Below are 27,016 nucleotides of genomic sequence, written 5' to 3'. Positions count from 1 at the left end.
AAAAGAAAAGAAAAGAAAAGAAAAGAAAAGAAAAGAAAAGAAAAGAAAATGAAACGGAAGGAAGGAAGACTTGGAAATCTATAGGTTTTCTCATGACTAAATCATTACTGCGTAAGAAACACCTCAGTGCCTGAGTTTTCCTGGAAAATATGTGGAAAATTTAACAACTAATTGCTTCCTTAGCATATATCTGAGAGATTCATACACACAACTTCACTTTATTTTTTACATCCCTATCAAGATATATGGTATTCATATGAAGCTTTATCAGCTAATACAGACTTCAATGGTGTTTGATGCCAGAGAATTTCAGTCTCACTGTCTCAACAAAAAATTTCCTGTGATGACACTTAAGTTTGTGTTATTTCAGCATCTCCAGATACTTTTCTATTCTCTTTCTGTCTGAAATTCAGTAGTCAAGCTCAGAATTTGTTTACATGGTTTATAAGATAAGTTCCAGAATCATCAGCTGGAAGAGTTCAGCAATTGAAGATACTCAGAACTGCAGTTTATCCGTACAGCACAACAACCATTTCAGTGCATTGGTTAATATTTTGCTGCTACAGATTGTCTTGCCAAACTCTTCTGAACTACAACTGATATTCAGTGTTTTTTTGTTTGTTTGTTTTATTACACTGTTCTTTCTGTGTTAACTCTGCTATATTCTTCTGTGCACTGAAGACGGGTTCTGTTTTTTCTACGCTGCCTACCATGTCCACACTGTATTTCAGATCACACTTTTATATGGACAGATATCCTTCATTATGTAAACAAGTAAAGAGGCTTGACATTTCCATCAGAAATTGTGGATGTAACTTTTTTCACAGAGCTCTTTCAAGACTTCCATCCCATTGCCAATCTATCAGTTTGTGGATCAATCACTCTTCTCACAATTGTCAGGACTGATTAGCATTTGGAAGAAGTTGGAAGTAGGAGGTACTACGAAAGCTCTTACAAGCTAGTAGAAGACATGCACAGCTGACTGGTGTTTAACTAGTATTATTTGGAGAGATTGTGCTCCTCCTTTATTTATGACCAAAAAAAAAAAAAAAAAAAAAAAAAAAAAAAGGTAAGAAGGAAAAAATAAAACCATAACACAGATATTAATTCAGTTCAAGTGACCTCAGCACTGAACTTGTGAACTTGAAACAAGAAACACCTGTTCTAGCTTAATCAGACTTTTTCTGGAGTACTGAGTAAATTACATGTGACTGGAATAAAATCTTGGCCACATATTCAAAAGGCTGAATCAATCATTAGCACAAATGCCACCACCACCCTTCTATTTCCAAAAGTAGAAAAATTTAAAGAAGCCTCATTCTCTGAAATACTTTTCAGAACTTTCTGAAGACAGAGATGTAAAAATTCAGAATTTGGGGAAAATGGTCAACTAATAAAGTAGCAATGATGGGCTCTGAATTTTTTTTTCTTAGATGCAACTGAAGTTCTGAAGAAAAAGTCAAGAAGGTGCTTTGCAAAGATGACTTCTGCAGAAATGCTAAATCAGCCAAAACTGGGGCTGAGCAGTTTATTGAATCTCTTTTTCGACAATCAAGTAAATAACTTAAAGGACAATAATATCTACACCTAGTAAATATGTCTTTAGTAACATTTTGCCACTTTCTTAATTTCTACATTTTCCTTGCTGACACTACTCAAATTCAAAAAGCCCAAGGATGGCATTGAATGCTTTTTTCCAGAAATACTGCTTCAGTAAAAAAATATAGGTCTACAAGTTTCAAGCACAATTTCTAAAGCTGGGTCAGCACCCCTGAAGACTGCGCATGTTAGGACAGCATCTCTTCATTCAGCACAGCTGCGCTATTCCTGTTTCAAGAACATTGTCATATCATTTACTAGAGGGTTATTTCTGGAAACTCTTAAAATACATGAAGAAAAAAAAAAGATCACTTTCAACTCAAACCTGCAGGCTTTAAAGAGTAATCCCAACTGGAGAACAATTCTTTGCTACAATTTTCATACGTTTCATACAGCTCCCTGTACAACTGAACTCTTTCTTTCTTCAAGCTGTTTCCTTTTGGCAGTGGCCATATACTGAGGTCTGACTTGTACTCAGATTGTCATTAAACTTGTAACAACAAGAAGCCCCTGCTAAGCCAGAGTAAAAATGAAGATACTTTGCTTATTTTATCCAGTCATATCTGCTGCCGAGCTTTTAATTTTTCAGGTTCTTTTCTTTCCCTGGGGACTGTATGGAGCAGCGCCTGAAGGATGGGCCCTGTGGCACAGAGCTGCATTGGAGCAGTGCTTGGAGAGCTGTAGCCTTTGGGAAGATCACACAGTATCATTTAGGGAAGGATGGCATCCCATGAGGGAGACCCATGGATCAGGGCAGAGAATGACCTCGAAGGAGCAAACACAAAGTATTATGGGCTGACCAGAATCCATTTTCTGTTCTCCCATACTGATTTGGGAGAGAAAGTGGAAGAGAGTGGATGGATAGAAGGTTTATTTAGTTTACCTTTATTTTCTCCCTGCTCTAGTCTGTTAGTTGTTGGTAAAAATTATACTGATTTCCCTAAACTGAGGTTATTTTGCCCAGGATGATGAATATCTCCCTCACTTTACCTTGACCTTGAGCTCTTTCTTGTACTTTCTCCCTCAGTTCTTTTGAGGAGGGAGTGTGAAAGAGCAATGTGGTACAATTTAGCTGCCCATCAGGGTGAAACCACCACAAGTGTAAATGAATGCAGTAAAATCCCATGTGGAAAGCAGGCTCGCTACCTCAGAATATGCATTTATAGCTAGAGTCTTAAGGAATAGGGAGGATTCAGTATACAATTTTTATACATATTCTACAGTACCAATCAGCCTATGAAGCGTTCAGCCTATGAGTACACTGTATGAAACAGCAGTAACTCTTCCCATGCTCACCTGAGTTTGTATTCACCATCTTACTTTGCTTTATGAGTATAGTTATCAGGCTTCTGTTTGCAATCACCAAACAAGTACCCTCACAGACAAGGCAAGAACTAAATTCAGTTCACTTGAGCTTTTTGTTTGTCAGCTAGCTAATGTGAAATATATCCCTAAGAACATCCTCCTCCTGCATGCAAACGTGTCAGTGAGTACTTTTAGTTCTAAAGATGCTCTTCACAAGTTAGCCTCAGATTTCTTTCTCGCATAAGCCAATTTCTTGTTTCACATAGCAATTATATAAATGGAGGTGAAGTTCCCAATAACTCCCATTGGCTTTTCACAGCTCACAAGTTAAAAGATGAACAACATTAAATAACTTTCACATCAGGATGGGAAAAGAGTTGACAACCTAAGCTTAAAAAAAATACAACAAAGATGTTCAGGTACATTTTTTTTTTTCTTTTTATGCCCAAAGGGCTATAATAAATGGATGAAAACCCACTTGTAGATGATATCATTCAAATTCACTGTGTGCAGTCACTGAATTTCTTTTTATAAGTAACTGCTACCTAAGCCAGGCAGGCACTATGCAATGTAAAAGTGATCAACGCTGTGAATAAAATCTATTTGATGATCAACACCATGAACTAAATCTATTTGATGAGACATGAAAGCTTTCAATGTTGTTTGAATTGCTTGGCAACAATCCACCATATGAACACATGCCTGTCATCAGATCTTCACAATTTGAGTTCTTCTCTTTCTTCATTATCACTCATGCTGCTGATTGTGGTTGTTACTCATACCCACTTTACAGGTAGGAACCTAAGACAGAGAGTGACTTGGGTCTGTTTCCTCAATATTCAATATAAGCCAATGAAAGTCAGGCACTTGCATGACTTTGAAGTTCTGGAGCAAAGTGCCTTGACTGGCATCGGAGAGGAAGTCTGTTGCAGAGCAGGAAATTGAAGCCAGATCTCACTGTCCAGCAACAGTCTAGACTCCCTGTCCTCTTCCTTTCTTCCTAATATTGTAGAAACTTCAATTACTGGAAATCAAAACACACATTAACTTGCAGTTTAATTTGGTTTCATTAAAATCTAAAATGCAATTCTGAAAAAAGAGCCAATTACAATCCACAGACCAAAGAAATTCATGATAAAACTTTGCTTTGGTTTCCTGCTTGCCACACCATCATGACAACACAAATTAATTCCTTGAATCCCATCAGAGGTCCTGTGTTATTTCTTCTAATCTAAATTCTGAGATTCTGAGCTCTGGTGAGTGTATTTTTAATCAAATATTATTATGACTAGTACCACAAAGATACTTATTGTGTTATTTGTATAAGAAGAGATATTTCATCCCCCACGAATGTAATACCTACTTTATTAGTAGTTGTTTTGAGTTATTATGGTAATTCTCAATGCTTGCAGGAGAGGAAATTAAACCTTGATATTTCTGAGTAGGTCACACGGTGACAAGTCCTTACTTCCACACACTTAGAACAGAGTCTACTAGTAAAGCTCCTCAGATCTACATCAAACCAGTACCACCACATAGTCACATGTTAACCTTAAATAAAATGTATAACCTGGGATCTGTTGTATCCTATTTTAGCTGCAGAAAAGGCAGGTAACAAATTTGATTATTTTTATAACCCATAGACAGAAAGAAACACCTAACAGGAGAAAGACATCGTAAACCAAAATTCATCCTTCAGGTATGCAGAATCGAATCCTCCCAGTATAATCTATTGTTGCCAGAAAACTTACACTGTCATCCTGGGCTACTCAGTCTCTGTTTAAGACTATTCTAGTCTGTAAATATTGCTAAGATTATGTGAGGAAATCCGTTCCCTCTTCCTGAGATCACAAGCTTGATGTCAAGATCTATGAACAGTGACGCAAGAGCTGAACCCTGCCAAATGTATGACAGAAACTGTAGACATGATATTTCTACATGTATACAGAAACTGTAGACACATACTAAATATAAGTCCAGAGTGAAGTGATATTTACTCTATAAATAAACATGTTCTGGTTGAATCGTAAGAAGAGTGACAAAAGAAGGGTAGACATAGCTGGTAAATCCAGGAAATAACCATATTACTATGACTAGAGTACACTCAACACAACAGTAGTCTTGCATGAGGCCTTAATCTTGACCAAAGACCATCACTGATGGAATATCTCATTCAGTAAGAAGAGGGGGCATTCAGGAGGAGTTGCATACAAAACTCACTCTGTACTTTTTGTTACTTTCATGGATAATACCTGCTCTGTTTTTAACTTCTAACAGACAAAACCTAATATTTTCATCATACATCTCTTTGGGTTTTTGGTCTTTCTTGGTGGAAATCGTGAAAAAAAACTTGGTATGAGATCAACATCTGCACAACAAAGCATGATGTTCATACCCTTAAAGTAAACTTCCGCCAGGACAAAGGAACACTGCAACTGGTTTAAAGAAGTTCATAGAATCATAGAATCATAGAATCACAAGGTTGGAAAGACCTACAAGATCATCTAGTTCAACCGTCTCCTCATCACCATTGCCACCACTAGCACTAAACCATATCATGCAGCACGTCATCCAGACGCCTCTTGAACACTGCCAGGGACAATGACTCCACCACTTCCCTGGGCAGCCATTCCAGTGCCTGACCACTCTGAGAGAAAAAGTTCTTCCTTATGTCTAAAATTGCACTCATTTGCAGAAGTATATCAGGTCAAAGCTATATAGAGATTTTCAATGGTGTTTCTGGGCTTCACGGTACAAACATAAGTTCCTTCTTCCTAAGAATTTGTCCTTAACTCTGAGTTACCTCACAATAATAAGGCATGCTGATCAGTGCAGGTAGGAAGTATTACATAGAAGTGTCAAGATCTAGTAGTAAGTAATATGCAAATACAAAAAATCATTGATCAGTGTATTTGACCTGTATAAAATAAATTAGTTCTTTTCCCGCATGTTTTACTTGTCTTGCTCTGTATCTTCAGAGTACATAAATATGCATCTGCATGGATATCTGTGTACATGACAGGCATTTAGCTTATGTTTCCCAGAAAGAACATTGCCCAGCAAACACAAGGATTTCATCCGTCTAAGGGTAGCCTTGAGTTGAAGAAGGTGTTAAAGATAAATTTTCTAGGAAGGAAGCATCTGGCTGCATATATTATTCCCAGTCAATGTGCAGTAGGGACATAGCAAAGATAGGAAGAACAATACTTTCAGCTGGTTGCAGCTTAAATCTCCTTCTCTTTGAATAGCCCTTGATAGGGAACTACTCACATCTGGTCTCTGTTTCATACTCCTAAAGAATCTTCAGCATCCCCTCAGCCCCAAGCTTCGATGGGCACAGAGAGCCATAGAGCAGTGTGCTAAGACAGATCTAAACTCAGTCCATGATTCACCACCTGGATTTGGTTGCAGAGGTGTCCATCACACAACAACAAGGCACCAGGCACTGTGAGGAGTCTCTCATGTTGGAGTTCTGCTGTGGACTGACAGTAACTTTGGTCTGCATTTAAAGGATGTAACTTCATAGTTTCCTTCTCAAATAATAAAAGAATGTGTCCTAGTAACCTCTGGCCCCCCTACTATACTATCAAATCTGGAGTGCTAAAGACCAATGCCTTCCATCAAACTAATCCTTTTTTTCTGGCCATGTGCCAGCAGTTGTATTCAGAATGTGAAACCTAAAATGGTGAACTGCTGCAGAACACTTACCAAGTACGCATTTGTTATTTCTGCTAGGTTAATGTGTCGAGGTGGGGGATAAATATTTTTGTGAACAGAATTACTCCCCTAATTTTGGATGGGGTGCAGCAGCGATGATGATGTTGAAGCACTCTTCCATTTAGGACATGAAACATATTCAAAATACTCCCACCTAAAAAAATGTCAGTAGTTTTAACTACATTAACAGACTCCCAGATTACTGTTATCATGGCAAGTCATTAAGCAATGTTAGTAGAAATCATAAGTCCCTGTTCAGATCCAATTGTATTACTTGCTAGAGGATGAACCAATCATAAAAATTTTCAAGACCATAAATGATCTTCTGCTCTCCTACAACGTCACATGTCCAAGAATTTCAAAGCACTTTATAACAAGTCATTAAGCTTCACAATACACTTATGAAAAGATACAATTAACCCCATTACATTGACAGTGGAAACTGAAACAGAAGCTAATTGCTCAAGAACAGCACTAGGAAAAAGGGCCCAGCAATCATAGAAATTAAGGAATAGTAAATCCTCCTGGGTCTTCAAATCCTCCAGTTATCATATGTCACATATAACATTCATTATAAGTTCAAGCTAATCCACTGTTAAAAACAGTGTTTAAACATTCAGGGGCTTTTGCTTCCATTAAGCACCTACTTGAGATTTTGACTTCCAGTACTCACTGGCTTAAATTCGGATATACTAGTTGCCATCCACTTGTTCCATGGTTTTGTTTTTGTTTTATCTATTTGTTTAACCAAATACAACATCAGTAACACAAAGATCATCTATACTATCACAGTCAGGCTTTTTTATAAAAGCAACAAATTCTAAAATAAATTTCTCTGACATAAACAACAACCTCAATTGTGCAATTTCATGACTGTTTATATTAATATAATGAGAAATTTTTATCTTTATTCATAAGGGATACAGCGTTTGTTGCCTAGATTCTATTTTTTCTGCATCAGCTTTTGACTCTAACATTCAATGTCTATTAGGTAATGTGCAATGATGTGCGATATCTTTTCCTTCTTTATGAAGAAATAAGAAGTCACAGTGCCATCTTTCATCTACATGTCATTCAGAGCACTTATATACTTTCACGAAACAGATCTTTCAAGGTTGTAGTCTGAAATACTAGATTAAAAAAAGTGTGGCCCACAGTGGCTGCAAGGTAACTTCATCACTTTCTCCCTTATAGAGAAAGACGCAGCAAGTCTACTACCCTACTGATCTAATCTTGATCTATTCTGGGGCACTACTTGGAGGCACATCTAAATGGATGCAGAGCAATTTCAGGGAGTTTATGATCTTACGAGTGAGCAGTGTGGTGGTAGCACATTTTTAATGTGCACTATAACTTCACCCATATGATCAAGTTACATGGTATCTGCAGTAGAAGGTGACCTTTTACTACCTGTTCATAAAAGCCAAGCATGCAATTTTGAGCCTTGTTGTTTTCTATAGAATGTAAGCAAATACACTGCATATTTTTATGCCACTAGGTATATAATTTAGAGTCGAGGTGAAATCAGAAGTTTTTGTAACACTGATCCTTAATCTAGCAAAATTCTAAGTGCTTATCCAAACAAAACAAAACAAAACAAAACAAAACAAAACAAAAATAAAGAAAAAGAAAAAAACAGAATCCATTAAAAATAAACAAACAAACAAACAAAAACAAGACTGTTTTCAAGCTTCAAGTCACAAACCAGCATTTTGCTATGCAGAATTTTAGAACAGCCAGCAGAGGTGTCTTCTCTTACCAGATCAGCTCGCATTCAGAGAGACTTCATACAATGTGAAGCAAGATAAACAGTGATACTGTCAAAAAGCATGAGTAAGGACCCGAATTTACATGAAACACTATGTAGAAAAGAAGAAAATAAAAATTTGTAAATTTGCAGGAGTTTTTTATCTCCCAAATATCTTGCAGCTGTTCGAGCCATTAGGTTTAATATTCCACTTCATTTGCTTCCTAACTAATCGTGCCAGTGCAAAGACAATGCAGACTGCTTCATATCCACATAAAAGATGTGAGTTTTGCACAAAATCAAAGACAAAAAGAGAATCATAGAATCACAGAATATCCTGAGTTGGAAGGGACACACAAGGATCATCATGTCTAACTTCTCCACACAGTGCCACCCAAATATCAAACCCCACATGTGAGAGCACTGTTCAAATGCTCCTTGAACTCTATCAAGCTTGTGGTCATGACCACTGTGCTGGGAAGTCTATTCCAGTGCCTGAACACACTCCTGATGTACTTTTTCTTGATATCCAATCTGAACCTCTTCTGTCATAGTTCATGCCATTCCTTTGTGTTCTACCACTGGTCACCAAAGAGAAGAGGAGTATTTGACTAAATCTATAAACATAATGTATGCATTACATAAACATATAAACATAAACACATACATTACATTACTGCTTTGTGCAGAAATCTAAGGAAAGGGAGTGTTGGGTTCCAGCATTACCTAACTGTTGTCTCACATCATTAAGGAATATAAGTTGAAAGAAGGAAGAAGGTTGGGATCGTTCTTCTACTCTTCAGAATGTTATACAAAGCTCAAGCCTTATAGCTGAGCCTCCTCAAGCCTCCTCCTTGTAGAGGAGGGTTCTAGGCTGCTTTTCAGAGCAGACTTGTTCTTCACGCAAACAGACTCTGTGGAGCAAAGGGTAAATCAAAACTGGGTATTTCCCATGAGAACCTGTAATCCAGTGCCAGGACTGATTAGCATTGCTGTAGGAGGTTGCTAGGCACTGCTGGACAAGCTGCCTACAGGACATCTCAAAGGTCCTGCTACAGATGGGATACTGAGAGAGATGAGAGCACCCATACAAAAAGACCTTTCTTTAAGGGCAATGTAAGGATCATCAGTGAGAAAGTGATTTGACTCTAAACAGAGTTTTACACCATCACACACAGACCTTCTGTACAATTTAAGAATCAGAATGAAATCTAGGGACTTAAAAGGTAATCCTAGACCAGGAAAAGTGCTGGTGCTTAAATTAATCTATTTATTTACTGACTTATTTCTTCTCACACAGAATCGATAAATAAGGCAGCAGTAAAAACAAAATTGAAATAACTGCATTCAAATTCATACTTTTTGTTTATGCTAGTCATAACAGTTTCTATTTCTTTTTGCCTACGTTCAGCAAGAAGAATATCAAGATGGTGAAGACTATCTAAAAAAGAAGACAAAGACAAAAGAAGAAGACATCAAATCTCTTTGATTACAGCCACTAAAAAGGCAACGGGTGTTCCATTTCTGTTTATTATAAAAACCTTTTCATAGATAGCAGGCCAACCATTTATTTCAAGTGGAAAAAAATAGCCCTGAATAACTATCTATAACAATATGTCATGGTTCAAACACTAGACCTGTGCTTTCTGCATGAAGCACTGGCTGAGATTTTGGGGCTGAGGTTCAAAGAGCATCAGACCAGCTATAAAAATGGTTCTTTCTGGAAACAAAAGAAGTCATGAATGAGTGGGGGCTCTTCAGCCTGGAGAAAAGGAGGTTCTGGTGAGACCTGATAGAGACCTTTCTGTTTTTAAAGGGATCTGTAAGAAAGAAGGAGACAGATTCTTTAGTAGGGTCTGCTGTGATGGGACAAGGGGAAACGGTTTCAAAATAGAAGGGGAGATTTAGAATGGATATAAGGAAAAAGTGTTTTACAATAAGGGTAGTGAAGCTCTGGAACAGGTTTCCCAGAGATGTCGTGAATGCCCTACCCTTGGAGACATCCAAGGCCAGGCTGGATGGGGCTATGAAAACCCTGATCTAGCTGTAGAGATCCCTGTTCATTGCAGAGGATTTGGATGGACTAGGTGACCTTTAAGAGTCTGTTTCAACTTAAACGAGTCTGTTTAAGGTTGTATGATCTCCCTCTCATGGTTGTATGATCTCCCTCTCATCTTGACATCATTATCTTTACTGGAACATAAATTTTCTGCTGATGGAAGATTTTGAATTTCCTGCTAAAGGGAATAGCTTTTTAGTTATTTGGATCCTGTTGTTTATCTTACACATTTGTAAAGTTATTGCCATTCATATAATTGCAACTTTGAAGAACTACCATCATTTTACAGATAAGACAGAGACAAGGACAAACCATTTGCCCTTCTGTCTGTGTCTTCTGTTTCAGTCTGTAGGCTACACGATTTTTCCGAGCTGCCCCTTCCAGTCCTGCCAACAGGAAATTAAACCAACCAGCACTCCTTGGCCGGAATATTAAATTAAGCAAATATTTCTGAAAAACCCCATGTACACTTGAATGCATAGAAAATTCTCTCATTTTTCCAACTTATGATCACATCTAATATATAATGCCAATCTTCAGGGCTATTAATCATAGATCAGTGTCCTACACAACTGTTAACAGTGCAAAATACTTTGCTGAACTTTGAATTCAATTCCAGATTCATCAAAATTCAATTCTGACTGCGACTTCACTGTATATTTTCTGTCCATATACGAAATATATGGTGAAAATATAACCGTATTTTTAGTCTTAGAAAATATAAATAAACCACTATTTACACAATGTCCATCATTTTTTAATTAATAAATCAGTGTGAAATTCCAGAAGGAAAACATGAATTCATTGTTTAGATCACTACCCTTGTGTCCCTGTTCTCATATAGCTGCCGTTTGAGTATTGTCCAGCCATAACTTTTGTTGAAGAAACTGGAACCAGGTATGTAGAGAAGTTCAGATTTTTATTTTTATATTTTTTCATTTTTTTATTTTTTTTATTTTTGCTAGTGCTGGAATAAAATTTTAAGAAAAGGCAAGTTGATGTTGATCTCACACTGTAGGTTTCTCCTGTTTCTTTCTTTTAGATTGAGAAATTATGCCAAAACATTATGTAAAATCCTGATCTAGCTGTAAATGTATCTGTTCATTGCAGAGGTTGGGCTAGATGATCTTCAGTGATCCCTGTTAATTCAAACAACTCTATGATTCTATGATCATTTCTTATTGTTTGCTGGGGCAGCCACAGGCACCACTTGCTCTCTCTGTTGCCTGATTCAACTTTGCTGCTTTTTATTATTACTTCCTAATTTGCACATAGACATGAAGCTCAAAGTGCAATCATAGCCTTTTTGTGCCAACCCTTTTACAAACACAAAGGAATTGCCTCTCTGCAAAACTTCCTGCAACTTCTTTTATAGTAAACGGAAAGACATAGGAATGATTCAACTTACCTTAAAATAGACACGTTAAATTTTTCCCTCAAATTACCTATTTCTTCATTCTGACTATAAAGATAGCCCAGCTGCTTTGCTAAGGAGGAGATGCTCACAGCGGAGACATCAGCAGTTAGATGATTCCTACACTTAGTCAGAGGTTCCCATGGCTTCTTCCACCTCGCAGATATAATTCAGGTTGCAGATTATTTATTGCCTTCCCATAGAACACAAACTAACACATAAGACAAATATTTCCTGAAAGTATCAAAAATTTGTTAGAATAAGGTTTGTTCTGAAGCTTACACGTAAATAATGGAAAATATTATTTTCCACTGTGCAAAACACCCTCATTGAAGAACAACCAATATTTGCTGTATCTTAAGGTATGTACATATGTTTCAGATAATGAATATGAGGTTCTTGTATAAAAATGTAACCTATTTATCTAAGGATTCTTCACGGAGATCAATATTACCACCTCTGTTCAACTGATGGGGCACAGACATGAGAGAGGGCTTGCCAACAGTACTCCAGAATCCAAGTTTACTGCTTTATCCCTCAAATCCTCTCTCTCGTGCAATCACTAAGACATCCCAATACTCCCAGGAAGTCATCGCTCCCTGCAGCATTCCTATAATGGCTCACTGACCAGAACACTGAGATACAATAATGGAATCATAGAGGTTGGAAAAGACCTCTAATATCATCTAGCTCAATTGTGCACTTATCACCAATATTGCCCACTAAACTATGCCCCTCAGTGCTACATCTACACTTTTCTTGAACACCTCCAGGGATGATGACTCCACCTCCTACCTGGGCAGCATGTTCCAGTGCCAAACTGCTCTTTCTAAGAATAAACTTTCCCCAGTATCCAACCTGAACCTCTACTGGTGCAACTTGAGGCCGTTACCTCTTGTCCTAAAAATTCACCATCCATAAACATTTTTAGAAAAAGTCTGAAGAAGTGCTCATGGTCCTCATACAAAAATAAAATTGCAGCTTCCTGAATTGTTTACATTTAGTTCTTATTATTTTAGACTCTAATTCTTTTTTTCTGCTCAGATGTTTGGTGAAGTCTCCAGATTATCATAAAAATCATCAACCAGAAATACCTAAACCTGAAAGTAAAGCATATGAAGAGACTGAGGAGACTGTGATCATGATGAGTCAGCTCCTTATTGGGAAGGCCCTCCAACACATGGCTGCAGACACAACTCATCAATATGACCACTCACTCTTCAGCATTTCAGACACATGGAAGATCCTCCCTTTAACAGGTTACTAGCAGTCTTGAACAAAGTCATCTATGCCCTTTTATTTATAAGTTGAACAAGTGAAAATCTATAAAAACAAGGGGAAGATGTTATGGCTTTAAGTTGTGTGAGGGGAAGTTCAGGTTGAATATTAGGAAAAAATTCCTCCTCAGAAAGACTGGCGAGGTATAGGAACAGGCTGCCCAGGGAGGTAGTGGAGTTACTGTACCTGGAGGTGCAGATGCAGTGCTTAGAGTACTTAAAACAAGGTTTAGTGGACAATATAGTGGACAGTTGGACTAGAAGATCTATCTCACAGATCTTTTCCAACATTAATGATTCTAACATGATTCTGTGACGATTTTCTGAAGGTTTTAAAACACTGTTGCTGATGCTTGAGAATACACATTATTCAGCGGAGGAATGCTCACACAGATTCCTTATTAAGCTTAAATAAGCTGAATTTGAACGTGTCAAAGCAACATTTTTCAGGCTCAGACATTTTCACTGCATCATCATTTTCCTATTTAAACGTTTGAAGACTCTTGAAACACTAAATTTAGCATATTTATATTTAGAATAAATGCAGAAGGTATATTTGGATTAAATAATTTCTAAAGGAGACACTATTATTTTTAAATTCCTTGATCAAAAAGTTCAGACTGTTTTCTCCCTTAGTAAAACTTTTAATTAAAGCTGCACATTTTTAAGATGAATCTTTTACCTTAACCTTGCCTTTTGACACTTCCAATTAGCCTCATGGAAAGAATTAAATAAAATGGCCCCTCTACCAATACATTGATTCAGGGAGGATAAAAAGCAAGATAACCTATTCATTTCCTTCTGTGAATGATGCTAGTATAAATGCAGTATCTTATCACCATACTGTTCCATAGCCAAGGTTTATTTCTCAGACATGCTGACATGTGGGACGATAGAATAGTTTAGTACTTATCAACAGCATAAAGTTTTGTCAGTGCATTCTTAGATTGTTTTGTTAAAAATTGCTTGTTAAAATGTTTTCTTAAAAATGTTTGCTTCTTTTTTCAAACTCACTGACAGTTCCCTAAGAGTTCAGTTACAGGATTCACTTCTAAAAATAACTTCAGAAACTTAGTTTAGCAAAAACTTGCTTGTTTTGTCACCTAATTGTGTAGCAGGTACTCTATATATTTATTTGAAATATTAATTCAGATGAGAAAGAAAGTAAAGGACATCACAATAAGATTTTTTTTGTTTTTTTGTTTTTTTTTTGCTTCAGTACAGAGCAGGAAGAAACAATTGTCTGGATGCAATTACTCACTGAATCAGTGAAAAGAACTATTCAAAGTTTAAGATGGTGGTGGTGGATATTGAAGGACTTGCACAGTTGGACTCTGCATCTGAAGAACAGATTTCTATTTTCACCAGACCTTCAAGTGGGTTCTGATGACGATTTTTTTTTTTCCTCAGACATACTGTCCAGGGAAAAGGACCCTGTGGCATGTATTGGTGCTTACAAACCCTTTTCAGTTACGGCATCCTTTTCTGATCATGGTCAGTTTGTGCTCAGTTCATCTCAATTTCAGATGCTGTTCAGCAGCTCCAATACAGTGGTCTATCACATTGCTTCTCTGCCATCCACTTTATATGTCCCAGCTTCTGGCAAGAAGGAAGGGAATAATACACAGATATATTTCAGTCCGCAAGGCAAAACTTCCTAGTCACAAATGTTCCTTTCCAATTTGTATACTTTGAGCCATAACGTAAACCTTTGATTGGAAAAGCAGCAAGACATACACTCAGAACTAGCATGTAAGTCAAGGATATCTTTTGCTTCTTCCTCTTTTTCTTGTGCGCAGATAAACATTCTTCTCATCTACTGAGTATCACTGAATTCTGTTTTGCTCATGTATCTCCCTACAGAGAAGGACTTAGGGGTCCTGGCAGATAAGAAGCTTGACACAAGAGTAAGGGAAATAATTGTCCATCTCTATCTTTACCCCTCTCTCTAGCTTTAAAAGAAAGAAGTGAAGCTGTTGGAGTGTGTCTGGCAGAGGGCCACAAAGCTGTGAGTGTCCCATCCCTGAACTGAAGGCCAGGTTGAATAGGGCCCTGGATGGCGTGATCTGGTGGGTGGTAACCCTGCTTATGGCAGGGGGTGTGGAACTAGATGATCTTTAATGACCCTTCCAATCCAAATCTTTCTATAATTCTCTGATACCAATTCTTAAAATTTCGGAGTGTCTTTTAATGTCTCAAAGGTAATAAGGGTTTGTAAAACAACCAATCCCCAAAGCAACTCTTCTAACAACAAGATCCTCTTTAGATAAAATCCATATTTGTCAGGTATGCTTTATTTTACATATAAAATATGTATTTATTTCAGATTAATTTGACAAGCCTTGAAAATAAAAACATATTTTTGCTAAAATTTGAATCTCTAGCCTCCTTTCTCATGTTTCAAAAGCAGTAAACTTATCTTCACTTAATGGAGGTAGAAATTGTCTTTCAAAAAATTATTGAAACTAATGACTGCAATTTCACACTATTCCACAAGTCACGGTGCTGTTTCTTCATGCTCTAATGAGCAACAGAATACAAATGCCTGTTTTGAGTGTATTAAGAAACACTTTATAAGAGAAGGCTTTTTCTTTAAAAGTTAATGCAAAACTCCTTCAGTGGAAATTTCTTTGAAATGTCCAAACAGTAACAAAGAAATAAGGATCAGTAATTGTCTATTAAAAACAGACATAAATAGTTGGCCAAGGGACATATTATAAATATAGTTGGCCCTTGACATTAGGTCTGAGATAGTCACAGAATTAACATTTAATTTATAGAAAAAGGCAAAATTATCTTGCATGTATTCATAATGGTGGACCAGGAACTGGTCTAGAAAAATCCAGGCACAGGTTGCAGTAACGTCCTTCATTTTCTCATATTCTCTTCTAGTTTCCTTTCCTCATGTCCCATTTATATACCGTTAATTTTTCCTTGACACTTAATGTCAGTTATACCATTTTATAAGAAATCGTCAAACCAGATGTGCATGAAACATCTCTACAGCATCAAAAGATCTAATGTGTAATATCATATCTTGTCTCCACTGCCTTGTTGGAGATAACTAACAAAGAAATGCACATTCCTTGTCTCTCTTTGGCTTTCTGCACTTAGCAAATAGCCCAGTTTAACTGAGTAAAATTAGGTATAATACTGCTACAGTCTACTAAAGATTAGACTGATAGGTAACAACTTATCTTAAACACTTTCTATTATTTTTCATATTTTCAGAACAAGTTGCCAAAAATATTTGTCTGCTTAGAAAGTCTTCTTGAAAACAGGTCATGTGGCGATTCTGCAGGGGATAAGCAAAGGAAATCTGGACTCAAATCGAAGTCCTAAGTAATTTCTTTAGATATAAACTATGCTAAGTAATTCTTTCCTAATGTTCACATAATATTTTACCCTTATCTGTAACATAAAAAGGTAAGCAGCTACTCATTGCTATAGTGCATGAGAATAAGATACAGGAGATCCAAAAACAGTTCATACAGCAAAATCTTACTGCAAATTTCACTAATAAAGAATATATCTCCTTCCATAAAGTAATACATCCAGATGGCATGTATACTACTGCAAAACACTGCAGAGAAAACTCAAAAATAAACATTTATTGAGATTTGTCTTCATTGGCTTCTTCAACAACGTAATTCAACTTCATCTGTTTACCCCAACATATCACCTTCTTTAAGAAACCTCCACCTGTATTAATCCGGTCTCCACTGCTCTCCACTCTTCCATGGTACAGGAAACTAAGATAAAAACAGCTAATCTTAAATGCTTCAGACCATTATTATTTCTTCCATTCACCAATGATCTTGCGTGCTCATAGGCAAATTTTAAAATAAAAATGTTTTAAAAATATATTAAAGATAAGCTCCTTGTATCTTCTACCTATAGCTTAGAAAACACTTAATGCATGTTCATATTTCTCCGAATTCCTGCGCTAAAATTTATACAACAGTTCGAACTCCTCTGGAAGACATTTAGCCTATCACAAAACAACTCAGCCAGTGAGTGAATTATACCAATATGCTGCTATGAGATGCTGCTTTCACTTTCCCAGATCCTTTGTCTGCTTTTCACATTCAGCCTAATGTATGCTGCAGGTGAACATCATTGTACCACAATTTTAATAAACCATTCTGATGAAAAAAAAAATAAATCCACTCAAAAAGGCGCTTTTAGAGTTTGGCTTTAAGGCACATCTACATCAGCTCAGCCCTTCAGAACTGACGCTGAAACTGATAAAGTTTCCATGCCAAGAAAAAGTAGTAAGCATAGCTTGCTCTTCATAAGATAAAAGCAGGCTCCATCAGTCACGATGCCTATTCAGAGACATGAAGCTAAATCTCATGGGATTTCAAAACCAACATGAAAGAAACCAAAGGCTGTGCTCAGCCAGCCTTGTTCCCTTTCTCCTCTTCAGCACTGAGGAAGTCACTAGTCACCAGGCTACTTTTGTTTTTAAGGAAATGCACTGCACTCTTTTCTTGGTGGTGCATAGCAATAGGACAAGAATTGAAGGCCTAAAACTTGAACAAAGGAAGTACCATGCTAACATGCAGAAGAACTTATTTGCAGTAAGGGTGATGGAGCACTGGAACAGGTTGCCCAGAGAGGTTGTGAAGTTTCCTTCTAGGGAGATATTAAAGACCTGCCCGGGCACCTATCTGTGCAAACTATTCTAGGGAACCTAATATGGCAGAGGGGTTGAACTCGATGATCTCTTGAGGTCCTTTCCAACCCCTGCAATTCTGTGATTCTGTGACTAACAATGGTGAGAGGTATTAAATAATTGTATATACTTTTATGTATTTATATTTACATGTATATATGTATATGCTACAGTCTGCGTCAACACAAGATAATGTGCAGCCTTAATGATCTACAGTGCCAAGATATAAGGGATACTGGTCCTCAGCACACTTTTCTATTGTTTTAGCTGGTGTACATAGCTCATTCTTTTCTTACAGCATAGTCACAGTCAGGATGCAGCAGACTTACGGACCATGTGGTAGCTCATTAGAACTCCTGTACGCCTAGTTCTGCCCTGGGCATGCTGGCAACTGCTACACAGTGGCTTCACTTCTGCTGAATTCTTCAGAATTATGTCTTTTCTGATCATGCATCTGAAAATACCTAGCAGATTGCAAACTAAACATTGCTAATGCTGTCAGTTCTAATAGTTTTATTGCAAATCCCACAGAACTTAATTAAAAATGCTGCATGCACTGGAAGAAAAATATTACTACTAATGATTTCTAGGGAGTTTTGCTTAGTTCTCATGATGCTAAGAACCCGATAAGGGAAAGATCAAAAAGATTTTGTTTACACCAAACTCAACTACTTTTGCCTTCATTCTTTTAGGTGAATTAGGAGTTTATTCACTATGTAAATGTCCCATCCCTGGAAACGCTCAAGGCCAGGTTGGACAGGTTGCTGGGCAGCCTGATCTAGTGCCTGATTTACTGGTTTGGCAGCCCTGCATACACCAGGGGGGTTGGAACTCTGTAATCTTTGAGGTTTCTTCCAACCCAAATCATTCTATGACTCTGATTCTGTATAATGCCACCCTGTATTAGTATAGTACTGCTATGCTAGGAAACGCTAGAAGAAATTTAATTACCTCCTATCCCAGCTATGCCCAAACTCAGAGAGTGTTCATTGGCATGAGAATTAGAAGAATATTACAGCTTCCTTGCCATTAAGTTCAGTCCCATTAAATAATGCTCTCTCACAGACCTATGAAATCAATTAAGTACTTGCATAGATAGCCCAGAAGAAAACATTTAAAGCTTTAACCCCCTGTCTTTATGTTAGCTCTATAAAGCTATTAAACTCCAGTCTGGATTTCATTAGCACTGTGCAAGTCAGCAGCTAATTCTGTAACCACACTGCCTGCCTTGCCTCTCTGCTATTCATGTCTAATATGAATTGTTTTGAGAAGAAGTGAAAGGAAACAGAACACTGAGGTGTATCAGGCAAAAGAAAATACTGACATGACTAAAACAGAAAGGGAGAAAACGGTTCAGTTTTTTCTTTACATAAAATTGCCATTCTTAGTGCAATACAGAACAGGAGTGTGGGTTTTTTTGATTGTTTCTTTGTGTTGCTGTTTTTTTTTTTTTTTTTTTTTTTTTTTTTCTTCCATACAAAGAAAAGTTTTAGCTATACTTCATAGAATCATAGAATGGCTTGGATTGGAAGGGACCCCAAGGATCATCAGGTTCCAACCCCCCTGCCACAGGCAGGGCCACCAGCCTCCAGAATTTTGGTTCTAGACGGCTTCTGCCAGAATCTGCTGAAAATTTAGGATATTTACAGAGAATGAAGGAACACTAGAACAAAATGAAAAATCATTTTCTTACTTCCTTAAGGATTTTTTTCATACAAAAAGGTATATCAAACTGAGATAGATTTTTTTTTTTCAGAAATAATTTCTTTACTCAGAGTTTGAGTTCTTGAATCTTTTTTTTTTCTTTTTCAGACAACTTTGGATTTTTTATAATTATTTGTATTTTATAAAAATACAGTTTCCATAATTATTTTATATTTCATTATATAATTAAATCTTAGTTAATTGAACCAGACTTTCAAATTGGAAAAAAATATTAAAGGATGTGAATATTTAATCCACGAAAGAATGTTTAATTGGATCAGTTCAAATGTAAAAAGTAATAAAATAATAAAAAATGCGTTTTTATGTTTGATGCAATATTCAAACTGAAGAACTCATCAATCTTGCATTCACAGTTTTTTGTCCTCTCAGAGCAATACTGAAAAGGAGTCTATTGGTTTTTCTGTACTAGCTGTCATTAACACTGACACAATTTTCATCCAGGAATCTCATAGAATAGCGAAACAACTTCTTCCACTGTCAGCAAGGAAAATCATAGATAAAATAAGAGGGCATGAATTTCCACTGATTTTCTCACATGGAATCCCAGCAGAGAAAATTCAGTTTGAATTTTACAAGTACTTACAGAATCTGTGCTGGTAATAAATTAATTGATGCTTTGGCAATTGTTGTGATGCGTGCCTGGAAATGTCAAAATTATAAGATATATATGGAGAACATCTATTGGAAAACTCTGCAATTGACCTACAGTAGGACATCGCTTTATCAGTGGATATCTTTACACTAAAGATCATAATCCAAGTCTGCATCAGTTTCCTTCAGTCTGAACTTGGCCATGGATTTGGTAAGGTTTCTGTCAGCACTCACTAGTGTTCATTAACTTAGATGTTCCCACTTCTATAGGGCATGAGGGAGACATTGCACAATACTGTGTACATTTTTACAGCAAGAAGTGAAGAATTGTCTTTGAATGAACAATTTTCCCACAGTATACAATTTTGTTTTGTCAATGTTTCAGTCCCAGCCCAATTCATAAAGCTCCCCAGATCTTGCAACTCCAGGAAAAAAAAATATATATACATATACATCTAAGCAATATCTGGATTGCACAGTACTTTCCTGGACCACTGCTGTACATCTGAAGTCTAACTCAGTAACATCCCACACCAGAATGAAGTCAAGAGCAGCCACAGATCATAAAGAAAATCCAGGTCAGACTCAGAAATTCATGGCCATCCTTCACCCATTCCCCACACACATCCTCCTTCTCTGTGCCACACCATCTGCAGTCATGTCAGAGTCCTCAGGGACCAGTTTACCTGTCTGTTCTGCAATTGTAGCAAACAGCCTGTGGGGAATCCTGGATGGAATCTTCAGTCCAGCTCTTATCTGGTAATACCTGAGAAGAAAGGATTAGAAATGGCATGCTGTTACACAGTTGGCTTGACCTGACTTAAAAAATCTTTGAGAAAACATCTTAGGTATCCATAGACAAACAAAAGCCCCTGTAAGAACTGAAATGCTCAGAAATACTGAACCTTTTCTTCTGCTGTGTAATTTTAGCTACAGTCATAATTTATATTGCTGCTAATCAGGATCATCCTATTTCATAGCAGTCTGAGTAGACATGGAGACCAAATGTGTGACTGATAAGGAAAGGTTGTAAAAAGATCTTGGCTTTCTGTACGGAAAAGAGGAGTTAAGAAAGATCTGTGGTAAAATTCAGTGAGATCAGACACTGATCAGAGAGACAAATAAAGAGAGACAAATACTTAATGCAAAATAAGGGAAGAGGAAACTTCTGCAGAAAGAAAACAAATGTTCTCATCTCAGACCTGGAAAAACTCATTTCATACATAGGTATTATCATTATTCTGTTCCATACAGGAACACAACATAATGTCATTAGCTTTAATCATATCTAAAGAAGTTGTGTTCTAGTTATTTGTTATTCTGTAGGTGATTCCTACTTTAAGTGAAGGATGACAAAAGAGAAGAAAACACCAGCAGTTTCACCAGCTCATTACAGAAGATGCAGGACACTTCAGAAAGTTTGAAAACAGGAGCTCAGTCCAAACAGAGAAAGAAACTTACAGAATTTTCCCTTGTCAGCACTTTCATAAGTAAGGAATAACAGGCAGTGCATATAAGCTCCCGTGTAGCACAGGACACCACTGTTTATTTGCAGCTCTCCCACTGAGATGCTGAAAAGCCATGCCAGCGCCAATGCCTCTTTCTTTGCATTTTCCTTCCTACAGTGTGTTTGGTCTGTTCATTTATAAATTCCTCACAACAGGGTTATCTCGCAAGTGGTTGGAGATATTTTCATCCTGATTTGTGTTCAGCCTCTAAACACAAAAATCAGAATTGTAAAGGTCTATCCTGAAGACATTAAGACAGCTGAATTACTTCTTCAGGAAAGTACGTACAACAGTACATGGAAATGAACTGTTAGAAAGCCCAGTGTTATTTGAATTGCTGAATAAAGAACAGCTATAGAGGTTACAGTTACCAATAAAATCTTTACTTGCTATGTAGTAGTGAACAACCTAGATCTCTCTCTTTTGGATTAAAAGCTGAACGGTTTGATGAGGAGAGAAAAAAATCTTTAGTGGAAACTTACAGTGGAAATCTCTCATTACCCTACATAATCAATCCTGTAGGTCCTTGTCCACCTGGAAATAGTCCCAGCATGATCTCTGGCAATTTTTGGTATCCATTTTAGGCTTGGAAATGAAAACTCTGCATTTATTCTTCAGTTTACAGAATTCTAAACACACAACAGCCACTTAAAAATGCTATCAACCAAAGCATTTAACTGTGTGATCTTTCTATTCCTTACACTGTTCTTGCACAATGGTGGAAGGTGAATGAATTATATTGGTGTTAATGTCTTCCAAAACAAGTGCAAGAATTATGTTTTAAAACCTTCCATATTTTCATTATTTAACTGGAAAAAAAATAAATAAATACCCTTACTAATTTATCCACAGTTCCAGCATTTCAAAATCACACCAATATGGTATTAGTGGATTTCCACAGCAGTGAAGTGGGATAGTACTTGGTACGGAGGAATTAATATAATGTTACTTCATGTTACTTCCAGTATACTTATCTTAGAATGACCTCCTATAGCTGTCTGGAAATTCTTTTAGATTTTTGTCTCATGGAATTGTGATGGGTTATCCTTGGCTAAGGGTCAAAGTCCCAACCTTTCTCTCAACCACTCTCCTCAGCAAAACAACAGAAAAAAATATTGCAAAATGTCTTGTGGGTCAAAATAAATAGTGGGGGGTCAATTACCAGTTACAATCACTGGCAAAATAGAGTCACCTTGGGGAAAATTAATATGATTTCCTGCCAGTTTGGGTACTATAATACAAAACCAAACATTAAAACACCCCCTACATTCCATGCCATTTTTCCCAGTTTGAACACCACGCCATCACTCCTGACTTTTCTCCATCCCTTTGACCAACAACAGGGGAAACAGAGTATCCCAAGTTGAAAAGGATTGATAAGGATCATTGAGTCCAACCACTGGCTCCACACAGAACCACCCAAAATCAAACGCTGTGTCTGAGAGCACTGTCAAAATGCTTCTTGAACTCCAGCAGCCTGGGGCCATGACCACTGCCCTGGGAGCCTGCTTCACCTTCTGGTAAGGAGCTTTTTCCTAGTATCCAATCTAACCCAATATCCAGTCCAATAGCTATGCCTGGCATATGAGAAATAGGCTAGGTGGTACCCCTCTAAACAGATGGTAAACAGATGATAGCATTGTTTGTTTTTTTTTTGTGTTTTTTTTTTTTTTGTTGTTGTTGCTGTTGCTGTTATTTTTGGATGTTATTTTTAAATAAGAACAGTGCAGAAAAGCTTATTTAGACTTTAGTAAAGTAGGAATACCATGGAAAATTGCTGGGTAATGAGGAACAGGTGCTACAAAGGAAAGATGAGGAAACAGCAAGCTGATTTCAAGAAAAGATCTAAAGGAACTTGGCACACAGCTCAGCAAAACACAGCAGTCAGATCCCCTCTGTATCTATTAATACACTGAAAGGAAAAACATCAGGAAGGAAGGAGAGTAAGGTACAAGAAAGTACAAAATTGGCACAAGAACAGCTACATATAACTGTCCATGAATAAATGCAATTTAGAAACAAGAAGATGTAGCTGGCAAATGAACAAGGCTGTGAAACTTTCCCCTAGTAGAAGCAGGGATGAAAAAGCCAATTTGTTTTTAGGAGAAACTCAGTAAATTTCTGAATGATTTATAGGACTTGGATCCTTCCCATCTGCAGGACCAGCATTATTTACGTAGGCAGTCTGTACCAGTCCAAATCTCATCTCCCCTGTGAGACTGTCTGCATAGGTCACCTCAGTAGCAATGAATTTGCCATCATCACTTTCACTGGCCATTTGTGAATTGCTCATCTTTAAGATGACTGATAATTTGAATGTTAACTTTGTTTTTCCATGCCAGGACACTCATTAATCCCTGATGACCTCTACTGACTCACCTGGGGCACTGACGTTAGAACCTCCCTTGGGAGCTTGGCTCTACTAATGGACGTGCTTGGTTATACAGTCATGCCTTGCTTCTCCCTTTCAGAAGTCAGAGCTACTGGCACTTTCCAGCTTCTCAGCGCAGAGGTGGTCAGACTTCCTCTCAGGAGAACCATTGTCACTCTCAGATGTTAACTGCTCACTTAATGCTCAGGCGAGGTGCAGAGGTTTGTTTCACTGTCTGTTAATTGTTACTGTCATATTGAATTGCACAGAGGAAATATTTAGTTTTAAGTGAATCAAATGTTTTTGCTTCAGGGAGCTCATCATGTCATCTCTAGTGATTTACAAAAGGCAGTGCCTAATCCCAAAGGATTCACAAGAAAAACAGAAGAAAAACACAACCAGGGAGAAGGCTGGTACCAGCCTTGCTTTTGACACTTGAACTCCATCCTACCGTTGCTTACTCCTCTCTGACTAATGCCAGATCATCTCATCTCCCAAGGTGCTGCGTACTTGACTTCCATTGCCACTGACATCAGTGGTGGCATTATAGAGATTAGGCTAAGAAGGGTTGGTGAATCTGAGAGAAGAAATTTGGTGGATAATACTGATGTATCTTTCTACCAAACTGAATCACTCCCATCAGGAGCCCTGAGAAACTACACTTCTCCAGTTATACTTTCAGCCTGGAAAAAAAAAAAGTTGCCCAGTAACAATGCCACAGGATTAACTACATAGCTTCTGCCTACTTTGAATTATACCTTACCAACTCTAAGGCTTAAAATTTCATCCTGACTTTGGCTGTATTTTAATAAATAAGCCCTAAGCTAGTAAATACTGCAAACAAACCGACTGCGTGCTGAGTCTTGTCATTCAACCTGGAGTTCCTGTTGCTTCTCAGACCAGATGCCCTGCAGCAGTCCCTGTCAGCAAAACTTCTGTTGAATTACTGCTGCTAGGGAGCTGCAGCAGCACACTGTTTTGGAAAACAATGAGGAAGAGAGACCACCAGAATAGCATGAGACCCTAAATCTCTACTCAGGAAGTAACATCATTGGCTATAAGGGGAGTTTAAACTTGTTATTTTTCTGCAGGAAAGAACATATATTCCATCTCTGGTAATGTTAGTAAGCCTTTTTGTCTTCTGATTATTATTCCCATATGAGGACTTCTAAATATGTATCAGATAGCTGCACTATATTCCAGAAGAATTTCAGGGTTTGATGAAACAACTGTAATTATCTAGGATGACTCCTAGAAAAATACAGCACCTAGGATTTTACTGAACAATCAGCCAGAAAATAACTACAAGCTATTATTTCCTATACAGATACTGGGGGCTGAAAAAATGGCAGACCTGCAAATTAGCTTCATGATGAAAACATGAAAATTAAAAAAAAACAATACTTTTCTATCTTTCAGGTGTAATTCTGTTTTCCCATCAGTAAGACAGATTGGAAGCATTGCCATGAAAGATTTTGTAACTCTGCATCAAACAAAAAAGGATATTCCTCACTCATGGCAAAACAAACAAACAAACAAACAAACAACAAAAAAAAAAACAGTTACGTATCTGACAAGTCAACAGTATTTCACTGAAGTGGTCTATAAAGTGCGTTAGTCAAATAGTGCAGTGTCCATCCTCTATACCTTGTGGTCTATTTTGCATAGGATTTGGATAGCATGTTGTTTTTGGTGGGTTCTGTATGGTATTCAAAGAAGACAGAATAAGAGAAGGTAACAGTTTTCCGCCTAGGATAGAGGAAAGAGATACAGAATCATGAAGGTTGGAAAAGGCCTCTATGATCATCTAGTCCAGCCATCAACTCATCCCCAGCATGCCCACTAAACCATGTCCCTATGTGCTACGTTTACCTTTTTCTTGAAAACCTCCAGGGACAGAAATTTCACCACCTCCCTGGGTAGCCCATTACAAAATCTCAACCACTTTTTCTGAGAAGAAATTTTTCCTCATATCCAACCTGAACATCCCCTGGAGCAGCTTGAGACCATTACAACTAGTTACCTAAGAGAAGAGGCCAATCTCCACCTTACTGCAACCTCCTTTCAGGGGACTGTAGAGAGTGATAAGGTCTCCCCCAAGCCTTCTTTTCACCAGACTGAACAATTCCAGTTCCCTCAGCCACTCCTCATAAGACTTGTGCTCCAGACCCCTCACCAGCTTTGCTGTACTTCTTTGGACATGCTCCAGGGCCTCAGTGTCTTTGTTGTTATGAGGGGCTCAAAGTTTAACACAGTATTCAAGGTGTGGCCTTGTAAAAGTGAAAGTAAAAGTGCCTTCAAAAGTAGACAACCACCTTCTTGCCCCTGCTGACTTCACTATTTGTGATACAAGCAAGTATGCCATTGGTCTTCTTGGCTGCGATGGGGAGACCCGTGGGAGCAGGGTGTTCCTGAAGGGAACAGAGCAAGGCAGGGCCGTGTGTGAGGAGCAAGAAATGTGATTACATTAAATGCACTATTATTTTTTTTTAAAAAAAAAAAGAAAGAAAAAAAGAAAATCATTCCCATTCTGTTGCATTTTGAAGTGATTAAAAAATGTGTAAAACACAGCTTATTTCAGAACATCTCAGTTGTTGGATTTTTCTTTAGAATCTACACACGTCTGCAAACATCAGTCACAATACTTTTTCAATGGAATGATATTTAAAAGAAACCTTTGTGATCAGCTCTACCACAGGATCCCAGTAGGGTGTTAAAGAACCCCAGAAAACAGGAGTGAGAACATGTCGCACAGGAACTACTGTGGGCTGTCGGTGCTCCTTCCCAACCTTCATCACCATTCCCACTTTTCCTTCTGCATTTCCTTCCCACTCTTTTGGCAGCAGAAGGAACAACTTGGGCAGCTCATAAGTGAAGGTGGCAAGACAAAGGCTTTCCTCAGCCCTCAGTGCTTTGTCTTACAGAAACACTGAGTGAGCTGACAGGTCTAGTGGGGAGCCACTGCCATAATGTCTGCAGCTGTTGTGCCAGGGCACAACAGCAGTTTAGTCAGACACAACTATCA

The 27,016-nt window shown here is 37.7% G+C and overlaps 1 protein-coding gene across 1 annotated transcript in view; it reads right to left on the bottom strand.

The window, feature by feature from the left end:
* Positions 1–27,016, bottom strand: part of FAM135B (family with sequence similarity 135 member B) — a 120,033-nt gene that overhangs the window by 73,613 nt on the left and 19,404 nt on the right. The window contains exon 2 of the mRNA XM_042839942.1: positions 20,799–20,878. Within this exon, the coding sequence (XP_042695876.1) occupies positions 20,799–20,878 (80 nt within the window). The remainder of the gene's footprint in view (positions 1–20,798; positions 20,879–27,016) is intronic.

The sequence above is a fragment of the Centrocercus urophasianus genome, unplaced genomic scaffold (assembly GCF_019232065.1).
Source record: "Centrocercus urophasianus isolate 14NV4802_14NV808 unplaced genomic scaffold, USGS_Curo_1.0 seq_11, whole genome shotgun sequence".
NCBI classification, from domain to species: Eukaryota; Metazoa; Chordata; class Aves; order Galliformes; family Phasianidae; genus Centrocercus; species Centrocercus urophasianus.
Note: the sequence above shows the minus strand (reverse complement) of the source record. Positions and strands in the feature narration are given on the sequence as shown.